At 39.5% G+C, this 20,203-nt stretch overlaps 1 protein-coding gene across 6 annotated transcripts in view; it reads right to left on the bottom strand.

Moving 5' to 3' along the window:
- Nucleotides 1-20,203, bottom strand: part of RAP1GDS1 (Rap1 GTPase-GDP dissociation stimulator 1) — a 144,135-nt gene that overhangs the window by 94,554 nt on the left and 29,378 nt on the right. For 3 of the 6 annotated variants that reach the window (XM_060247021.1, XM_060247022.1, XM_060247019.1), the window contains exon 2: nucleotides 1,624-1,731. In XM_060247021.1, the coding sequence (XP_060103004.1) occupies nucleotides 1,624-1,731 (108 nt within the window). Of the gene's footprint in view, nucleotides 1-1,623; nucleotides 1,735-20,203 lie in introns of all 6 variants that reach the window. The other 3 variants (XM_060247020.1, XM_060247016.1, XM_060247017.1) reach the window with 1 other exon arrangement.

Raw genomic sequence — 20,203 nt, forward strand, 5'->3', positions numbered from 1 at the left:
TCTGTGTGTGCGTGTTTTACAACATATTCCTTGTTAATTCATTTTGTGATTATTTAGTGACAGACCACCTATTAAGACTTGTCAAAACATTTAATTTATTTATTTATTTACAAAAAATAATATCCTGCATTTCTGCCAAAAGCCACCATGGCAGCTAACAAATTAAAACATACATAATAAAACATATATAATAAAATCACATTTTAAAACCATTTAAAACCATCACCCCACAAAAACAAGCATCATCAAAACAATTAAAACAGAGCTAAAATGTATACAAAGACATACAACAATAATAAAAACATAAAATTTAAACAAAAATAGTTACACTCTTGCCCCTCAACTTTTTATTGTTGTTGTTTTCAATTAGTGGGCTGAGGACTTATTCCATCCTTCTTTATTGCCCCCTTCTCTCCTAAAATATGGTTGAGCCATCAGGGACCGGGTATTTGCAGTCCTCAGATTGCCTGTTTGCCATCTCTGCTCTAAGATGTAGAACAAATGAACTAACAAGTACAATAGGATGTCCCATTTAGTTCAGCACATTATTTTCCACAGTTGGCCAACCAGATTCATACTAGCAACCCACAAGGAGGGCAAGAAAGAAATAGGCAGAGTATGTGCTAGTGAGTTGTGCCACAAGAAAAATAATTTGTGTGTATGTGTGGAAAGAATATTCAATATGCTGAAAACTAAGAGAAAAGATAGAAGGGACAAATTATAATAAAATATGTTTCCTTTATCTTGATGCTACAAGAAAGACGGCAATAACAAAGGAGAAAGAAGCTCATGAATTCCATCCTGACTATGATCTAAAGCTGAAAGCATACAAATGGTGTTTTGATTTTTTTTTAAAGCAAACATTCTGAATCCATTTGACCAGCACCTACTAAAGGCTCAGAAACCACAGGGATCCATCTGGTGTTCTAAATAATATAGGGGAAGGATTTTTATATATCATACCTCCTCACGTTCTGTTACAGCTTACTGTCAGTCTTACATACCAACAATGCAATCCAACTGAATACAAAAGGCTTAGACTGGAGTAATTCTCCACAAGACTGAACTGTTACATTTCTAATTCCTAGTTAATCCAATTTTTAATCTTCATTGCTATTTATGCATTCTTCCTACAACACCACCACCCAAAATAAAATTTTACAAAATCCTATGATTTTGCATTAAAATACAGCATATCATTAAGATATTCAGACATCCTGGATTTATTATGATCATCACATAACTTCCATTTTCTGATCACAGCTTTGGCATCACAAAATTATTGTGGTTATTGGAGAAAGGAACAGTGTTATGAATTTCAACTTAATAATGAGCACCAATCTGAAAGGAAAAAAAAATACTCTTCAGCTTTCTGAATGGAGTCTTGGAAGACAGCAGTATTATCTATAGGCCTGTCTATGATCAGGCTGTTGTTAATATCCGGATTTTGGTTTCCCTTTCTTTTATAAAGTCTGTCTCACCCTCTGCTATTTCTGCTTAATGCTAACAGCTTCCCCACCAGTTCTACTTATGGTTTTATTCCATTTGATACACTTATTACCTCCATAATCATTTATTGATTGAATCATATGGTATGAAATTGGAGGGAACAATAAAACTTACTGTTTTGAGCCAGGGCTTGAAGCAGACAGTCCAAGCACCCCTCCAAGCTATCAGCTGTGCTGTCAACAGCTGTTATCTTCAGCTTCTTCAAGGCGTCGCTTAGATTATCTGCTTGGATAACATGAAGGAGAAAGCAAAAAAGAAATCAGTGCCTCTTGTCTGTCCCCGTATCATAGCCTATGTGCTTAATGTGCAAATCAACACAGATAAAGCCAGGCCAAGAACTGCCCCAACAAAAGAGCACTGGCTATTTAGTCTCTTCCTGTGCTCTGTGGTTTACAGGACAAGAGCTCTCTGTGGCTGTGAAAAATGCAGGCAGTCCTTGGGTTGCAAACTCTCTGACCAGAATCTGGAGGGAGTTTTTTGCACCAGTCAAATGAAAACAGCAGTCCACTTGCACTCTGAAGATTAACAAAATTTACTGCACCACCAGCTGCTGCCTTCAATGCTGTGAGACTACTGCATGTGTGAGTCTGCCCATGGGTACATAACTGGATATGGCACACACACCAGGAACATTTTCCCTTCTTCTACAATACCCATAGAACTGCTGGTATTATTTAGAGTTTGTTTGGGGGAGGGGGTACTGTCCAGCATAGCAGTTTCTAGAGCTGCCAAGACCATGAGGGCAGGATATCCCCTACCTGCCCCCCCCCACAGCTACTGTTAACTGCTGCAGGTCACAGCAGTGGCAGGAGAATTTATTTGTGTAATTACTGGAAGTTCATACCAGAATGGCAGCTGGTAACTCTATGATCCCTCGTGATCCCTGGCCTGAAAGAGGTCTGGCTATCCTCAACTGACTTGGTGGCACGCTCTGCCAGAAATATCGGGGCCCATTTAGGGTTGCCAACTCCAGCTTGGGAAATTCCTGGAGATCTGGGGGAGGGTGGAGACTGGGGAGGGGAGGGAGCACAGCTATTAATGCAAAGGAGTCCAACCTCCAAAGCTGCCATTCTCTCCAGAGGAAATGATCCCTGTAATCTGGAGATCATTCTGTAATTCTGGGAGATCTTGACAATGTTCAGCACTAAACATATTAAAGGAGAGTAGGCTCTTATTGCCTCAAAATACTGAATATCACTAAGCAGGCCCTGTCAGAGGCAAGGCTGGCTCAACTACACACTTCTTGAAACTCAGAACAGCCATTTGAAGCAGCAAAAAAGTAGAGGCTATCTTATCCTAATAAAATGCAAAAGGATTCTGTCCTGAGCAGTTTTAGATGTGTAGCTGTGTTATTCTGTAGTAGAAGGGCAAGACTTAAGTTAAGTAGCACCTTCAAGGCCAACAAAATTTCCAGGGTGTAAGCTATCAAGAGTCAAAGCTCCCTTTTCAGATACTGTAGGGCTCTTTTTTTCAACATTAAAGAATTAGTCAGGTGAACATACACAAGTGCGATCCTAAACCCTTTGATTCTGAGGGGTTAACAAGGGTATAATAATGCTTATGATAACACTGAAAGAAGCCCAGTCCAACTGATTTCTAAGTAAAGCATGCTGCTTTTCATTCTGTGCCTGAGAATGGAATCAGTGTGTGAACAATTTTATCAAATGCAACCAACCAACAACGATGATCTCTTGCACAATCAACTGGGAGCAGTCAATCATTCCCATTGAGTTTCTGGTGGATTGTACCCCCGTAACTATCTTTTACTTACAAAGTGAAGTGCTTGGCATGCAGCTTTACAAGTAACTAGCATTCTCAAATGTAATAATATAGTAACTATATCTTAATTATAAAAGCTAGCAAACAATATGCATTTGGGTGATCCATGAGAGAATGAAGAAACTTTCAGGAATGCAAATGGAATGATATTCTAATGAGAAAACAAATAATCCCCCTCCCTGGCCAAGCACTTCTTTTGACAGATTTTTCTATGGCTGTACATTTATGCCACTGTAAAGCATGACTGGAATTAGCAGCATGAGCATCTCAAATATCCTGTTAATTCAAGAAGCATACTAAGCGCTAACAGCTGCAGCTTAAGTCTTTTTCCTTTTGCCAGATGATGATTAACCTCACACATGAATGGTCTAGACTTTTTAAAAACATGAGCAATTCCAGGCTGCAATCCTAACCATCTTTATTTGGAGAAATGAATCAAAGAGAAGCACCATAGTGTTTAGTCAGCAAAGCAAAGATTCCTTCTCTCAAAGACAAAACACTTTTCATGTACTCCAGCAAGAAACAAAATGACCCCTGCACAAATTCTGACATGCAATACATTTATTGCTTGCCTATCATGTGCAAATTTTGAGATACACATTTAACCAACACAAAGTGGCTTTGCTAAGCAATGGAACACCCAGTTTGAAGGGCTGTCAAACATGCAGTTTGAAGGGCTGAATTAGGCCCCTGGAGGGCTCCTATCAGGCCCCCGAGCAACTGGTTGTCATCTGCTTCCTTCTCCCTCTCTTTTGCTTCCTTCTGCATAACAGTTTGCTTTGCAAGGCTTGATAAATTGCACAGGAGCTACAGAGCAAAACCCATTGGCTGAGGCACCTCCCTTGGGGAGGAAGGAGGGAAGAACAGCTTGCTTTGCCAGGCTCTCTCAATTGCACAGCAGAGCTACTGAGCCAAGCCTCTCTTCCTTCTATTGGCTGAGACTCTATCCGCAGTTCCCTGGGGAAGGAATGAAAGAGCCAGAGCTTCCTTTGCCCAGTTCCCTGGATCCCATGGGAGAAATACAAAGAAAGCATCTTTAAGACCAATGAGTGCTAACATTTTAAGCATGTTTTAAGTTTAAATATATATATATATATATATATATATATATATATATATATATATATATATATATATATATATATATATATATATATATATGTGTGTGTGTGTGTGTGTGTGTGTGTGTGTTTGTGTGTGTGTGTGTGTGTGTGTGTGTTTGTTTGTCTGTGTTCTTTATAACATTTATATCTCTGCTACCTAATCTTAAATAGGTACACATATGGCCCAGGCCGGGATGGCTTAGCCCAACCCGACATGGCCCAGCCCAACAAGGTCTCATTTATGTCAGATCTCGCCCTCATAACAAATGAGTTCGACACTCCTGGTTTATATCCTTCCGCCACCCCTTGCTGCTGACACAGCAGTGCTCCAATTATAAGGTTGAGATTGTACAGCCTGGTCATTTTTTATGCCCCACAGATCCTAGAATTAGCATTATGAGGAATCCATTGTGAAAACAGTACAATATAAGCCAGAACTCATTTGCATATTAGTCCACACCCCCTGAGATCATCATTGTTCCACAAAGGGCTTTTTTGGTAGAAAAAGTTCAGCAGGAACTCTTTTGCAAATTAGGCCACACCCCCTGATGCCAAGCCAGCCAGAACTGCGTTCCTGTGCGTTCCTGCTCAAAAAAAGTCCTGATAATATGCACTATATAATAAAAAAGCTCACAATTCCTTGAATTGCACTACATATCCTCTTCCATGCTCTCATTTTCCCACTACATTTACCTTTTTCACTGAGTTTCCCTGGCTAAATTGAATGAAAAATCAAGTGTCATGATCTGAATAAACCCCCAGATCTTTGGTCTTTTGCTTTTTGTCTAGAATAACCACATGTCAAAAAGCCAAAGTCAAACGTCTGAAGCACTAGAAGGACCAACACTTTTTTCGAGGCTTGAATCTAATTTTGGGAGGTTGCAGCAGGTCCTTCTTGGTTGTAGTATAAAGGCATTCTCACTGCAGCTACACATGCTAGCAGTTTAGGATGTTTTTGAAGGCACTGCAAGTAATATTTGCAGAGATTTCTAAATTTCTAATTTGTTGCAGCAAACCTGCCAATTTAAGACTGAAAATATAACGGTATTTTATTTTGGAGTGTATTTTATTTTGGAGTGTAATTAAACAAAAATATAGCAAAAAGAATACTGCTTTACAGTGTTTGCCAACTTACATTAGTTGTTTTGGGCATTTTAGCAGTCTGAATAATCCAGTTTTGCCCGAGTTTTTCAGGGTTGAGAAACTAAGCCGGGTTGGCCACAGTACTTCTATGGAAGGCCACCAAGGAAGACTGGGGTTGCTACACAGAGGAAGCCAATGGCAAACAACATATGCTTTCCTCTTGCCTGGAATGCCCCATGGATGGGTTGACAAGAGTTGGTTGTGACTTGATAGAATATTCTTCTTCTTCTTGGACATTTTATTGAACAGGTTATAGACAACTATCAGCATTACCTTCAGATAAGGGTAAAGGGTTGACTTTTTCCCCAATTAAAAAAAAAAGACTGGTGAAGTTTTCTTAAATGGGGAATTCACAAGTATTGTTGATTCCTAGATCTGTATCCTGCAAATTTGTGTTTGCATCCAAAGAAGAAAGTAACACAAATTTGGAATGACTCAGAATCAGACAGAGGGAGTTGAAAATATATTGCTTCAGATAGTGAAAAGCTGGGATATAGCCTTGGGGTTCTGCACCAGCTGTTTTTTGGAATTTTGACACTGAGTAAGTGGTAGAGTTATCAGCTACAGCAGTCTACTAACTTTCAAAATGTTCCGCTTGCATAATATCTATTTACAAAGATACAGACAGCATACTAGGCAATAAAACAGCTCTGCCTAAGGATATCTCACTACTTGAGGAAGAATGCTGCATGCACAACATAGGCACAGTATCAATAGTATATGGCAGTGCCTTGTACAACCAATTATGACCACTTTTTTGCTGCTGTGAGCATCCTAGCCAGTCTAGGCAGAGACCGATTGATTTTGTGGCTCAGTTGTGCATTCTAGTATTTCTATCTTCATCCAGACCCTGTCCTGAACCTCAAAGCTGTATCCTGTTAATAGTAAACAAGCCACTAGGTGTGTGGGCCTTTGCTCCTCCTTCTAAGGAACATCTTATCTCCTTTTTTCTTGTTTAACTTTCAGCCACAATCCAGCAGAAATCTTTCTGGTGCATCAAGAACTTAAACAATCACCCTACATTATCAAACAAAACCAACACCAAGCAACTTAATAAGAAACGTAACACATTTTATAGTAACAATAGATACAAATGTCTTCAGCATACTTATTAAAAGTTGCTTTGTTTCACTGTGAAATTTGTTTTTCCATCTCTGGTATAGACTCACAAGTAATACTGTCTGGTCTCAGATCAATCTGCTTTTAACAAAGCTTTGTTTTGACAGTCTATTTGATTTCCCCATATAATAATTCAACTGCAGCACCAATATTGTAACAAAGAAGAATCTCTTCCTTAGAGAAATGGAAAAATTCTACTTAACAGAAAGTTTTAAATTGCTCAAAAATTGTCTTATCAGCTGATTTTTATAAGACTACATCATTAACAGAGCCATTCTAGATTAGAGTTGCAACCTTTAAGTCCACTCAATGGGCTTAGAAGGGCTTGAACTCTGCTTAGGTTGTCACTTTTTAGCCAGTTTCTAGATTCTTTTGTAAAGACTTGAATTTATCCCTGTAGTCTAAAGGTACTGAAAAAGATTCCAATCACATCTCAATGCAGTAACACATTTCTTCCAGTTCCCCAAAGTGTTAGTTAGGATGAGTATTTTTATTCTTGGCTTCTTAGACACCACAAAGCATGGATAGAACAGTCCATCAGATACATCAGAAAGAACAAGCAGTATACTGGCCAATTATAGGCTTATGCTATATTTTGCCAAAAGAAATGGGATGCTAAATGATAGCTGATTCTATACTTACATCAATGTTAGGATGGGTCTCAGCTGCTGTCAACTAACCCTACCCAACGTGTACTTCACCTGGGAAAACAGGATCATTTAGCTAGTCATCTCTAGGACATCCAAAAAACTTATCTGCCCCCCGCCCTTAGTTTACTTAACATATATCCCTTATACCCCTCTTGGCCAAATCAGAGTCTCTTTGTTACACTCTTTAGTAGAAACTTACAGGCAGAAAGGCTGTATTCCAAATTTAGTTGGAAGTGGAGGTCACTCCTGATGATGGTACATACCAGGTCTAAGTACAGATTCAAGTAGTACTCCTAATTCCTACTTGCACAATTCTCGCAATTCCAATAGAACGAACCACAGAGTCACAGTTTCTTCTAGAAAATCATGGTCGTATCAAATCATATCTATTTATTTTTGTCATCTATTCCCAGTAATTGTTTTGTTCAATCACATTTAGTGGATTCCACAGGAAGTTGAATGATTGGCAATATGTCTGGGTATGCAATATTGAGTTTTAAAATAGCTGGCAATATTTCTTAAACTATTGTCTAGAGGCTAATTGAATGACATTGATGGATTTTGTTGGCTCCTGAATTCTTTTGCAGTCACAGAAGCCACAATGTTGTGTGGGAAACTGTGTGTTTGTATGTATATGTGAAACTTCCTAGTCTTTTCCCCTCTAGCAGGTTTTCCATTGTCCTCCCTGACAATTTACACCTATAGGGGAAAAGGTATGGATCTCCTTACCTGTCCTAAAAGTAACTCTTAAAAATTACAATCATGAAAAGATATATTTACTATACAGATGAACAGTATATAGAGGATCTTTGTTTTTCAAGGGCTCCTAAAGATAAGAGAGTTTTATGTACTTGGCATGCCCTCATAATCCCTCCTCCCCTCAACTCCATATGGATTTCCATGTTCCCAGAGGTATCACAATAATAATGTTCCAGTATACTGTCTGAAATCAGATGAAACATAATTGTATCAGTCTTGGCTTACATACCAGTTAGAAGTAATGAATTCTTGCTTAAGAAACCTACAAGCTAAAATTTGAAGCTGGACCAGAAAAATACTGGCATTTTCAACTGCAAAAGAAAGAAAACTGAAAGAAGTACGAGGCAGCAGCACTCTTGAATAAGTGAGAGGACTGGGCTAGAGAGACTTCAAATCCAAACGCAGCAATGGAAGCTTGCTGATTGAACTTAGACTAGTCACATTCTATCAGTCCAACCTACCTCATAGGGTTTTTCTGAGGTCAGAAACCCTTGACTGAGAACTTGAAGGAAGGGCAGAAATTTAAAAATGATTGGTACAGAAACATACCTAGCTAATTTTGTGCCTGAGGCAAGAATATAAAATTGTGCTCTGGTAAAAAAGTAAATATGTAAATAACAAGAGTAAAAGTAACACAACATTTATTATAGTCATGACATGTTTTTTATGCACTCCTCAACTTTTTGTGCCCACAGCAAGAACCACACTTGTCTTGCCCTTGTTACAGCTCTGGATAGGTAATACAGTTTAATACAAGAGATAGTAGTTCCAAATTCATGTATTTTCTTCCTCACATGCTGTCAACAGTGGCTCATGTAAGGTTACAGTATTTCCTTATTTCATTTTATCTTCAGTGAGCATCATGACTGAGTGTGGATATGAATGAGGGGGCAGAGGTGGCACAGATTCATTAGTACACATAAGTACACAGATGGTGCCTCAGGGACCAAGTTAATATAAACCTACTGCTGTTGCTTTGGTTATTCTCTGAACTGTGATCTTCCTTCTATTCAATGTGATAAATCATTATTTAAGTTCTAAAATATGCAAGAGGAAAAACCATGACACATTTAGTAAGGGGGGGGGGCTGAATTCTTATCAAGTAAAATTAAATGTTTTCTTTTTCATAGTTTTTTTTAATTAGTAGCAAACCAGACAAAAAGGTTATAACAAGTTCTTTGACACTATCATCACAAGCCCTTATCAGAGACTCACAATTTACTACATCACAACTAAGGATGTAAAAAATATGCCTTTTTTGCTTCTTTCCTTTTTCATAGATTTCTGCAGTGAGTGCTTTTGTGCAGTCCCTTCTTATTGCTGATGCTCCCAGTTTGTTTCTTCTATCACAGTTATACACAACTGGTGAGAACGTAGTGCTAAGGACTGTGTAAATATGATGGGGAAAAATAGGCATGAAGAAACAGAAAATGGTATGGAAACAAATGCTGCAGCCCAACATCCTCCTGACAAACTGTAATTAGGCAGATTTGAGCACGATGCGCATGAACATGGCTTGTCATCTTGTTTGTGCACTGTTCTTGTTCTTCTCACCTCCCTCCCTTTGTGCATGGAGCTTTATTCAAAACTTCCTAGTTTGATCAAGCTCCAATTCGCTGAAGGAACTTTCACAAACTGGAATTTGCTTCCTTTCCACAAGTCAGAATTCTAACCAGGAATTAAAGTTCAGAATGTAGGCTGTAGTAAGTAACCACACACCAATTAACCCAGCTACCTGGGTTCAGATGGCACGGCAAACTGGGTTGATGAAAGCAGGAAATTTTGAGTCAAGATTAGAGATGTGAAGGGCCAGAATGAAAAAATAAAACAAGGTGGGGAAGACTTTTTTCTTTTTTCCCCCAAGGTCTTCCTACCCATCCAAATTTTTTTCAATAGAAAAACTGGAAATTTTGGGGAGTCATTAAAAAACTCCATGAAATATTTCCTCTTTTAGAATGAATGAAAAGCTTAAAGATAAAGCAGGTATGCTGTAAACATACACAGATGCATTTCTGCACTTAGAAGCATACCAAATCTTCATGAGGGAAGCATGCAGGGCATTCATCGCTTCTCAACACAGACTGAGTAAAAGTAGCTTACTGCACTACTTTGCAGGAAGGGAAAAAATGGTCAGAAGGAGGTGGGGCAGAAGCTACACCAAAGCCTACAAGGAAAACTGAAACTTTCATTGAAAAATTAGCTCTCTCTAACCAGAGAGCAAAATTAAAGTACATGTGCTAATAAAATAAAGGGCGAATCAGCTCACAGTTTCCTCTCAAGCACTGAGTATACCTGCAATTTTTCTTGTACAAAAATAAGGCATTTCTAACTTCTAAATTTATTGCAATTTAGAATATATTTCAATTTTATATGCTAAATAAACTTAATGATGCACTTTATGTTGCTAAAACAATAAAAAATAATTTAAGTTTGATAAGACAGTAAGTACTGCATATATTACAATTTCTCCCCAAAATTCCATTTTTTACAAGGAAGGGAACAATTTTTGTCACCATGGCCCCAAAATTCCCACCAATTTTTCATCTCTAGTCAAGATCCACATGCAAATGGAGGTGGAAAACACAAAAGCACAGCAACATCCTGCTGCATTAATTGTTGTCCCTGCAAAATCTCAATAAAATCAGTTTGGTGATCTCTGACCCCTCTCAAGCTCATTCGTTTTATTTACACAAGAGAGGAGGAAAAAACAACACTTAGCCAAAACAGTGAAATACAGTAGTCACAATTAGAAGAACCCATTACTTAAAATGATTGTAGCAGTTAGTGTCTCTTTCTGCAACTCATAGACTAATATGACAGATATTACAATGATAAACATTAAATGTTTCAGCAGATAGAAGAAATGTACTTTTTTTTTGTAGATAATCAGAGAACAAACTTATCAATAAGTCCAGAAAAATTACCACCCTGTCAATCAATAAAGCCTACAACTCAATACATAACATGCATACCTCATGCCTAGTAAAGTATGAATTGACAAGTAATGGTTTAACAAATCAGAAAATAAAAAGGTTTGATGTAGGTTTGCAAACTATATTTTGACTTGAGTTGAACTAGCAGGTCACAGTTACAGCCATTGTTTCACCTGAAGAGACTGGGATGTTAGGTCAAGGGAAAACAGAATCAGATAGGCAGCCGCAGCTCTAATCTATCTCTTACTTGTCGTTCTTTGGGACCTGAATGGATTTTCTCAACCACAGTTAGTGCAAATCATGGTTTAATGTGATGCTTGTAGTGAGTCCATTTTACTCATTTATAGCACAAGGAAAGCATGAAGCGAGAAAGAATATATAATAAAATATACAAACCTATCACCCATGATTAACAATCCAACAGCATAGGTCATTAAATCAATAGAAAGTGTCCTTGAATTTTATCAGCACAATCTACAGAAGGATCTATTTTAAACAGTTCTTGTGTGGGTCTGATCTTCCAGCTACTTAACATTGAGGATGATCATCTCTTGGAAGCATTGTAGGACTTTTTTTATCTTGGCAAGGGTGAATACAGAGGAAGCTTAATTGCACAGCCAGTCAAATCAGAGATGCTGCCAAATTCTGGGTTAGATTAAATTCTGCAGTAGAAATAAGGCTCCTTTTATGGTGAAACTGCAGTGAACTTTACAAGAGATTCAGAATCCAATGCTGTCAAAAAAAAGTTCAACATTGTATGCTGTACCCAGGCCAATATGGGGTGATAACGCCACTGGGTCTCATCACTGTTGCAGTGCTGCATGGTGGGCTCAACGATTGAATAAGTATTTGGAGCCCCTGAGAATAAAATTTTAAGAGTAAATGGTACCTGAAATTGACCATGAAAGTGGGGAGGTGAGTGGACATTTAATTCTTTCATTTTGCAACAAAGAAGTCTGTTTTGCACAGCACCCAATAAGTCAGAGCAGCAACATTTTTAGAAGTTGTAATCAAGCAGTTCACAAGTTGTTTCCAGGACCTTTGAATTATTGCTGTGCACACTGAAATACAACTCTTGGAATATTTTTACCATTTTTGATTGATTAAAACGGCAAAATTTCCTGAGTCAGCCTGATTTTATGGGGCAGTTATAAGAGGAACAGAATTTAATTTACGGTTTGTTCAGAATATTCTGTATTTCATCAACTGGATTTCAGAATGGATAATTTATCAATATAAATGGATAACTGACAATTAATAGTTCTTTCAAATCTAATGTTCTATATACTAATCCAATCCAAATACCTTTATTGGCATAAAAATAAAAAGTACAGCATAGCAAATTTACATGGAGTTTCAGCTATAAAAACCAGTCAAACATCAAGAAGGGGAGCTAGTCTTTTGCTCCCTGATTGTTATGGCAGCCAAAAGGTAATTTGCAACAAGGCTTGTGATATGGGGACATCGGTCAGATAGTAGGAAAAAAACTAACTTTGCTTCAGGTAATCCATAACAATTAGACAGAATAGGTTTGATTATACAGTCCTGCACTTCCCCATAAAAATCACAAAAAAGACAGACAAGGGTGACCGTTTCAAGGTGCCTTCCATTACATGGGCAGACTCTATCCTGATAAGGGATGTTGACAAACCTCCCAAACAATACCGCAGAGGGTATGTTATATATACAATCTTTCATTGCCTTGGCTCTTCACTATGGAGAGGTTTATAAATTCAAACAAATACATTAGGATGTTTACTTGCTTTGAAAGGTGAATACTGTCTATCAAGAGAGTCTCACAAAGACTCAGAGAAATAGAGGACATGAACAGACTATTAACTGGCACTCTGAGATGCTTTCTAAAATTTAGGTACAAACAGGGTCCTGAATGAATAATGACAATATAAAGTCCTTTGCAATTGCAGCTGAAAATACATCAGAATAAATTACTCATAACAAAGATCCTTCATCAGGTAGTAATTAATCAGTCATGGTAAGCAGAGAGGGAAATGCATGCAGTCTCCAGATCTTGGGTCCAGTATTAGCTTCATTCAGCAGCTAACAAAAGCGAAATGAACTGCTTGTCAGTAAAGAAGAATGAAAATCTGTACAAGAATGAAACTATACTAACCAATTTGTACCCCTTCAACAGCCTCTTTATCAAAGGGAGTTTCACAAATACAGACTGTGAGAAAAGATCAACTTTCAGACAATATCAGATGGTGACACAAAAGTGTATAGAATTTCTAAATAATGAGAACAAATAAGAAAATTCTGCCTGATTTTGTCTTCTCCTTTGGAAGTCATCCTAACTACTTATCTTCCTCAGAAGAAGATATATGAAGTTCATGCCTTCAGGAAATTCTCCTTTTTATTAATATTATGAAGTTGAGAATTTATTATTCCACTACTGGCAAATTAACTCTGGAATTCTTGGCTGCTTGAGAAGTACCAACTTCTTGCAGCCAGGGATCTTTATTATATTTCTGCCCCCTTTCCCCCTCCACCACAGGGAAATGCAAAGCTAGGTTGCAACTCACAAGAATCTTCTTTCACACCTGAGGTAGCTAAGTGCTAGCTTATATTTTACAACTGTCATGCAGCCCAAAATATTTCTTGATGTTCAATTTCCCCATGCTGAGGGTGGCGAAGGGTTACAGACAGCATTAGATGGAATTATAATAATTTACTCCAAAAATATACTGAGGATTCCATTTTTCCACCCAGAAGTTTTGTACCACTTCTTGAACATGTCCTAGATTCTGAAGCCATGAATCTACAGGTAAAATGGACACCTCTAGAGGTTTCCCCTACTCCATCAGGAAAACATTCCCTGTCCAAGCAGAACCCACAGAATTCAAGTAATTCTGGGTCTTAATACAAGTTGGTTTTATTGTATTTTTTATTTGTACAACTTTATGTACCCCCTTTCTGCCCTCACAAGGACCATCTAGGCTGCTTACTGCAAAGTGAACACAAATGAATTCTGTTTTTAGTAGAGTCAACTGGAAACTAACCAGATCCAAAGCTGTTGCAAATATGTCAAACTATACTTTAAGAACAACTTGAAGACAAGCCAAATTTGTGGCAGGGTATGAGCTTCTGTGAGTTACTGCCCCCTTGTTCAAATAGTAGATAGGTACCAGACAGGTATCTGAAGAAGTGAGCAGTGACTCATGAAAGCTCATACCCTGCCACAAATTTTGTTGGTCTTTAAGGTACTACTGGACTCTGGCTGTTTTCTACTGCTACAGAGAGACTAACATGGCTACCATTTTCATCTATACCTTAAGAAGGGAAAGATTAGGAAGCTGTATAGCAGGGTGTTCACCACCACTTTTCCTGGCATCCAACAAGTGTTTTTAAAAAGAAGGAAGGGCAAGGTGGGGCTTTTGTCCAGCAAGGCTTCTAATTGGCCACTGGAGATTTGACTGGCTGTACAGATTTTTAAAAACATTGCTTTGGCAGCAGCTTCACTGTGTGACTGAAGGTAAGCTTGAGCAGCCATTGTGTAGTTGGTTCCACCTCCTGCGACAGCCATCCTGTAGCAGCCATTCTGTGGCTACACACTGTGGCTGCAACCACACACACTAAATAGCACAATTTCAATCCACTTCCAATGCACTGCCCAACTGGATTTTACTGTGTGAACTAGTAAAATCCAATTGGAAAAGGAACTGAAAGTGGATTGAAAGTGCATTATTCAGTGATTGCAGACAGTGTCAGAATTTTAGAGGTGCTCGCTGGCTCAAAAGGATTGGGGACACCTTCTCTAGAGAACAGCCAGACTCATATCTATCCTTTGTGCATCAATTCTTCCCTTTTTCTGTTACATTGAGATTTAAACTTGAAAGGCTTGTAGGGTAATGGACACTATGCCTTGACCCCTTCCCCCTCCCCCAGTCCATTCCATAAAAACACACAAGTACACTTTTCCATCGTAAATCTACCTGATAAAGTGGGCTGTGTGACTGACACAACCTCGTACTGAAATAAATATTGCTAGTCTTCAAGGTGTCATAAGATTTTTATTTTATTAATATAGCTCACTCTATTTATATTGGACATTTTAGCTTATAAAGTAAATAAGTATAGTCTTGGTCGTTCCTCTCTAGGGTTGCCAGCTCTGGGTTCGGAAATACCTGATGATTTGGGGGGTGCAGCCTGAAAAGGGTGGGGTTTTGAGAACGGAGGGATCTCAGCAGGATATAATGCCATAGAGTCTGCCCTCCAAAGCAGTATTTTTCAAAGGGAACTGATCTTGGTCATCTGGAGACTGGGAGATTTCCAGGTGCCATCTGGAGGTTGGCAAACCTATGCCTACCTGCCAAACATGCATCTAATTCCCATCTAAATCCTATAATAAACTACACAGAAGAGAGGACTTCACTGAACCATCAAATGAAAATGGCAGCAATGCAGCTCTTTAGAGACTCTTCTAGTCCAGCTTCCTGAGATTCTTAAACGGAGGCCCCAAAGATCAAATAGTCAAATAACCATTATTCCTCAGATAATCAATTCCTCACTAAATTATACTAGGCATATGGGAAATCAAAGTCACAAAACATCCACACCGCCACACAGATATATACTGAGACTATAAAACTTAAGTGATTTTTTTTGTTTTTTTCTATCCAGATGGCTGAGCATCCTGCAACAAGCAACCAAGCTAAAAATCTTTCAAATGACATTCCTTCCTTGGTTCAGAGACTATTTCACCACATACACAAGAAATGAAAGAAATTCTGTTTGCTGTTCAAAAGAAATCAGCAGAACAGCACGACAATGGTGCCTGCAAATAGCAGATTATCTACAACATTGTATTAGACTGGAGTAACTCTGCATAGGATTGCTCCATAGGAGGTGCTTTTCAAACATCTTTAAAATGGGTCAGACGTACACTGAACTTGTTTTTTGGTATCAACACTTCGGTCAAGATCCCCAAGGCCTGTCATGGACCGCTGTAGAGATTTTTCCCATCATTCCACATCCAAGCTGCTGCAGCCAAATCTTTCTGCCATCTAGGAAGGCACTAAGTATGCTCAAGAACTGTTTAACTAGGTGGTATGTCCTCTCAGCTCTACTACTCTTGTTTCTAATGAAATGTGTAACACAGATATTAAATGGCTCAGCTAACAGTTCACTTTCCTAATATGAAAGTAAAACCAACTCCCCCCTCAGTCCTTTAGGCAGCCCATTCTACAAAGCAGGAACCATGACCTAAAAGGTCACCATGCCAATCTGCTTTTCAAACAGTGAGGCTTGGTCTATGAGACAAATCGGGGAGATATTTGTAGGTCTGCAGCAGGGGTGGCCAAATTGTGGCTCAGGAGTCACATGTGGCTCTTTCACACATATTGTGTGGCTCTCAAAGTCCCCACTGCCCATCGGCCTGCTTCAAGAAGGTATTTGTCTTTTTAAATCACTTCTCCAAGCCAAGCAGCTTGGACAATGCATTTAAAGTTAAAGTTGCTTTTTCTACCTCTCCCTTCCTTCTCCATGTATTTCCCTATCTTCCTCCCTCCTTCCCAGCTCTCAAACATCTGATGTTCACATCTTGTGGCTCTCGAGCATTGGATGTTTATTCTATGTGGCTCTTAAGTAAGTTTGACCACCCTTGGTTTACAGAAACACTTTTTAAAATCTCCATCTCAGCAGGTGCTGAGAAATTCAGAAACGCCTGATGCCTTATTTCTCATTAAAATGTTCTGAATCATGGAACAGGGCTCAATTATATCCCAGACTATATTCACTCAAAAGGTAAAGAGAGATTTTTACCCATCTTTTGGGGAAACTGGACAATGTGTCCATATAGCTATATAATATCAGTTTGTTCTCTTATAATAACCTAAGGGTATATTGCATGTGTATAAAGTTACTGGACTGATATATCCAGCCATGGTTTTCATGAAGATAAATCTGTTTGTGCTTTTACACAAGAATAGCTCAAGCCTTCATTTCCACCAAATGATTAAAATTAAAAAGGGCCCAACACTACTTTTTTACCCTAATTTTCTGAAACCCAATATAAATCACTACAGTTCTAAGCGGCCATTAACCTTTAGGCTGCATCTGGTGGTGGAAAGTGCCACTGAGTTGCAGCCAACCTATGTCAACCCCACAGGGTTTTCAAGGCAAGCAATGAATAAAGATGGTTTGTCATTTCCAGTCTGTACAGCAACCCTTTATTTCTTTGATGGTGTCTCATCCAGGTATTAACCAGGGACGACCCTGCTTAGCTTAGGAGATCTGATAAGATCGGGCTATTCTGAAGCATCAAAGTCAAGGATAGGATGCACCTAAAGCATATTATTTCAACAAACTGTACAATGCAGTAAGCATCCTGTGTAGATAGGATACTGGTATTTCCAGGCAACGCATTCCAGCTTACATGCACAACTGAATGAGTCCACATGCTTCAATAATAAAGAATTTCTTTAAAATCATGCTGGCAGATAAATTATTATGATAATGAGATGCTGTTATATTTTCAAAGCGTATGCTACTAGAAGCAAAGCCAGCAATGCAGATCAACAACAGAAATGAAACTGCTTCCATATATATGGGCCGAGGGACCATGAATGACTTTTTTAAAAAGTTATTATTGTATTTTTATCCTAGTAGGAATGCTTATTTATGCTACATTATCTACAGCAGGGTGGCCAACGGTAGCTCTCCAGATGTTTTTTGCCTACAACTCCCATCAGCCCCAGCCAACATGGCCAATGGCTGGGGCTGATGGGAGTTGTAGGCAAAAAACAACTGGAGAGCTACCATTGGTCACCCCTGATCTAGAGCAGTGGCTCCCAACCTTTTTGGCACCAGGGACCGGTTCTGTGGAAGACAGTTTTTCCACGGGGCAGGGGGGGCAGGGCGGGTTTGCTGGGTTTTTTGCCACCCCAGGCTGCCCCCTCACCCTGTCCCTGCTCCCCATGGGGATCTTTAAATGAGGGTTAGGCGAAGGTCACTGCTATGCTGTCTCTTCCACCCGCCTGGGACATGGGCGGATGAAAGAGGTAGAGCTTCTGAGTGAGGCCATGCTGCTCTTTTGTCCACCCAGGTCCTGAGAGAGAGAAAGGGGCAGCAGGACTGCTCTGCCTCATTCTGAGGCCACGCTTCCTCTTTCGGTTAAAGGGGTGTCAAGGCTGCTCTGCCTCGCTCTGCAGCCTGGTTGTTAACAGGCCATGGACTGTTATCGGTCCACAACCTGGGGGTTGGGGACCCATGATCTAGAGGACAGCCTTAAGTTTCACCTGTCAGAAACTCAAGGCTACAGCAGTACATTTTATGTGGGAATCCTACAGCAGTACATTTTATGTGGGAATCCATCTTTAGTAAAGATGTTACTTGGAGCAGACTTCTGAGAAGACAGCCTAGCAGTTTTGAGTCATTGCTGCCTTTCAATTAATTTCTGAGCATAATTTAAAGTACTAGTTCTTAACTTTTAATGCCTTTAATAGTCTGGACCAGGATATAACAAGAACCAGCTATTCCACGTTAATCTACCTAGCTATGAAGTTAGTTAGCTATTTTTACTAGAGGCTCTGTTCTTTGTCCCCTACCCTCTGAGGTAAGGCAACTGGCTGTGTAAGTCTTCATTAGACAAAGGTAGAGGTAAGTCTTCATTAGACAAAGGCTGCTGTGAAGGAACAGAGTTGCAAGCCCTTTCTTTTGGAATTCCAAGGTCAGAAAACCACAAGGCCTGTTTCCTCTCAGCCCTTTATTTAGGGGAGGAGCAAAAACACACTGCGTTGTAAATGCCTTCAGCAAACCTGAGAGCATCGCCTGTATTTGCATTGCCATTAAATGCCTTCTGTATTTGCATTGCCATTTAAAAGCTATAACTAGTTGCTGCATCTCCCACTTCACTGCTACAAGCTAATGCAGAAGGATCAATTGCGCTTTCAAAATATTTGCCCAAGGGATGGTGAACTTACCTGCTGCCCCTCCCCTTTACCACACTTTAGATAGCCAGGCATGATGTTAGAAAAATTAGGCTTAGAACATTCAAAATATATGAAAGTTGAATAAACAGAAATGAAAAAAATATATAGTTTGTTCACATATCACATCTCAGCAAGGGCACAAAGAAAAGGTAAAAACATACCGTACATTCCTTTCATCCAACATTCTTATTATACAGATGCTGTTGCTAGGATAGGCTAGCAAAACTTAAAAGTGGCAGCGTTAGAAGTCCATCACCACCTTAGTTCTCAGAGCTGGGACTTCCCCGTCCCCATACACAAGATAAAGTACGTAAGGAGAGAATTCATCCTTCATGGTTTGCTAGTTCCAGGTCAAAAAGCAACTGATGAGGAGGAGAAGGAGTTGGTTTTATACCCCACTCTTCACTACCTGAAGGAGTCTTGGAGAGGCTTACAATCACCTTCCTTTCCTCTCCCCACAACAGACACCTGTGAGGTAGGTGAGATAGTTCCGAGAGACATCTCCCACCTGGCTTTATGTGGAGGAATGGAAAATCAAACCTGGTTCTCCAGATTAGAGTCCACTGCTTTTAACCACTGTAACAAACAACTACCTAGCCATTGGACTATCCAAATCTCTGTCCCTTGGCTATGACATTCTAGCAAGGTGTGAGATGGTAAAACTTTTTGTTTTGTTTCAACCAGAATAATTAATATCTGGAAGTACTAAAGAACTCTGTGCTTGGGACTTAACAGCTGAATAATTTTCTGTATCTTTCTTCTCCGCCAACTAGAGATTTTGCAGCCAGATTCCCAACCAGGAAGAGTGTAGCCTGGGATGAATAAAGTTCCTCATCAAAGGCTCCTTAGAAAGCTTGAGAATCATGGAGTAAAAGGACAGGTCCTCTTGTGGATCAAAAACTGGCTGAGTAATAGGAAGCAGAGAGTGAGTATAAATGGGCAGTCTTCGCAGTGGAGGACGGTAAGCAGTGGGGTGCCGCAGGGCTCGGTACTGGGTCCCATGCTCTTTAACTTGTTCATAAATGATTTAGAGTTGGGAGTGAGCAGTGAAGTGGCCAAGTTTGCGGATGACACTAAATTGTTCAGGGTGGTGAGAACCAGAGAGGATTGTGAGGAACTCCAAAGGGATCTGTTGAGGCTGGGTGAGTGGGCGTCAACGTGGCAGATGCGGTTCAATGTGGCCAAGTGCAAAGTAATGCACATTGGGGCTAAGAATCCCAGCTACAAATACAAGTTGATGGGGTGTGAACTGGCAGAGACTG

The sequence above is a fragment of the Heteronotia binoei genome, chromosome 9 (assembly GCF_032191835.1).
Source record: "Heteronotia binoei isolate CCM8104 ecotype False Entrance Well chromosome 9, APGP_CSIRO_Hbin_v1, whole genome shotgun sequence".
NCBI lineage: Eukaryota > Metazoa > Chordata > Lepidosauria > Squamata > Gekkonidae > Heteronotia > Heteronotia binoei.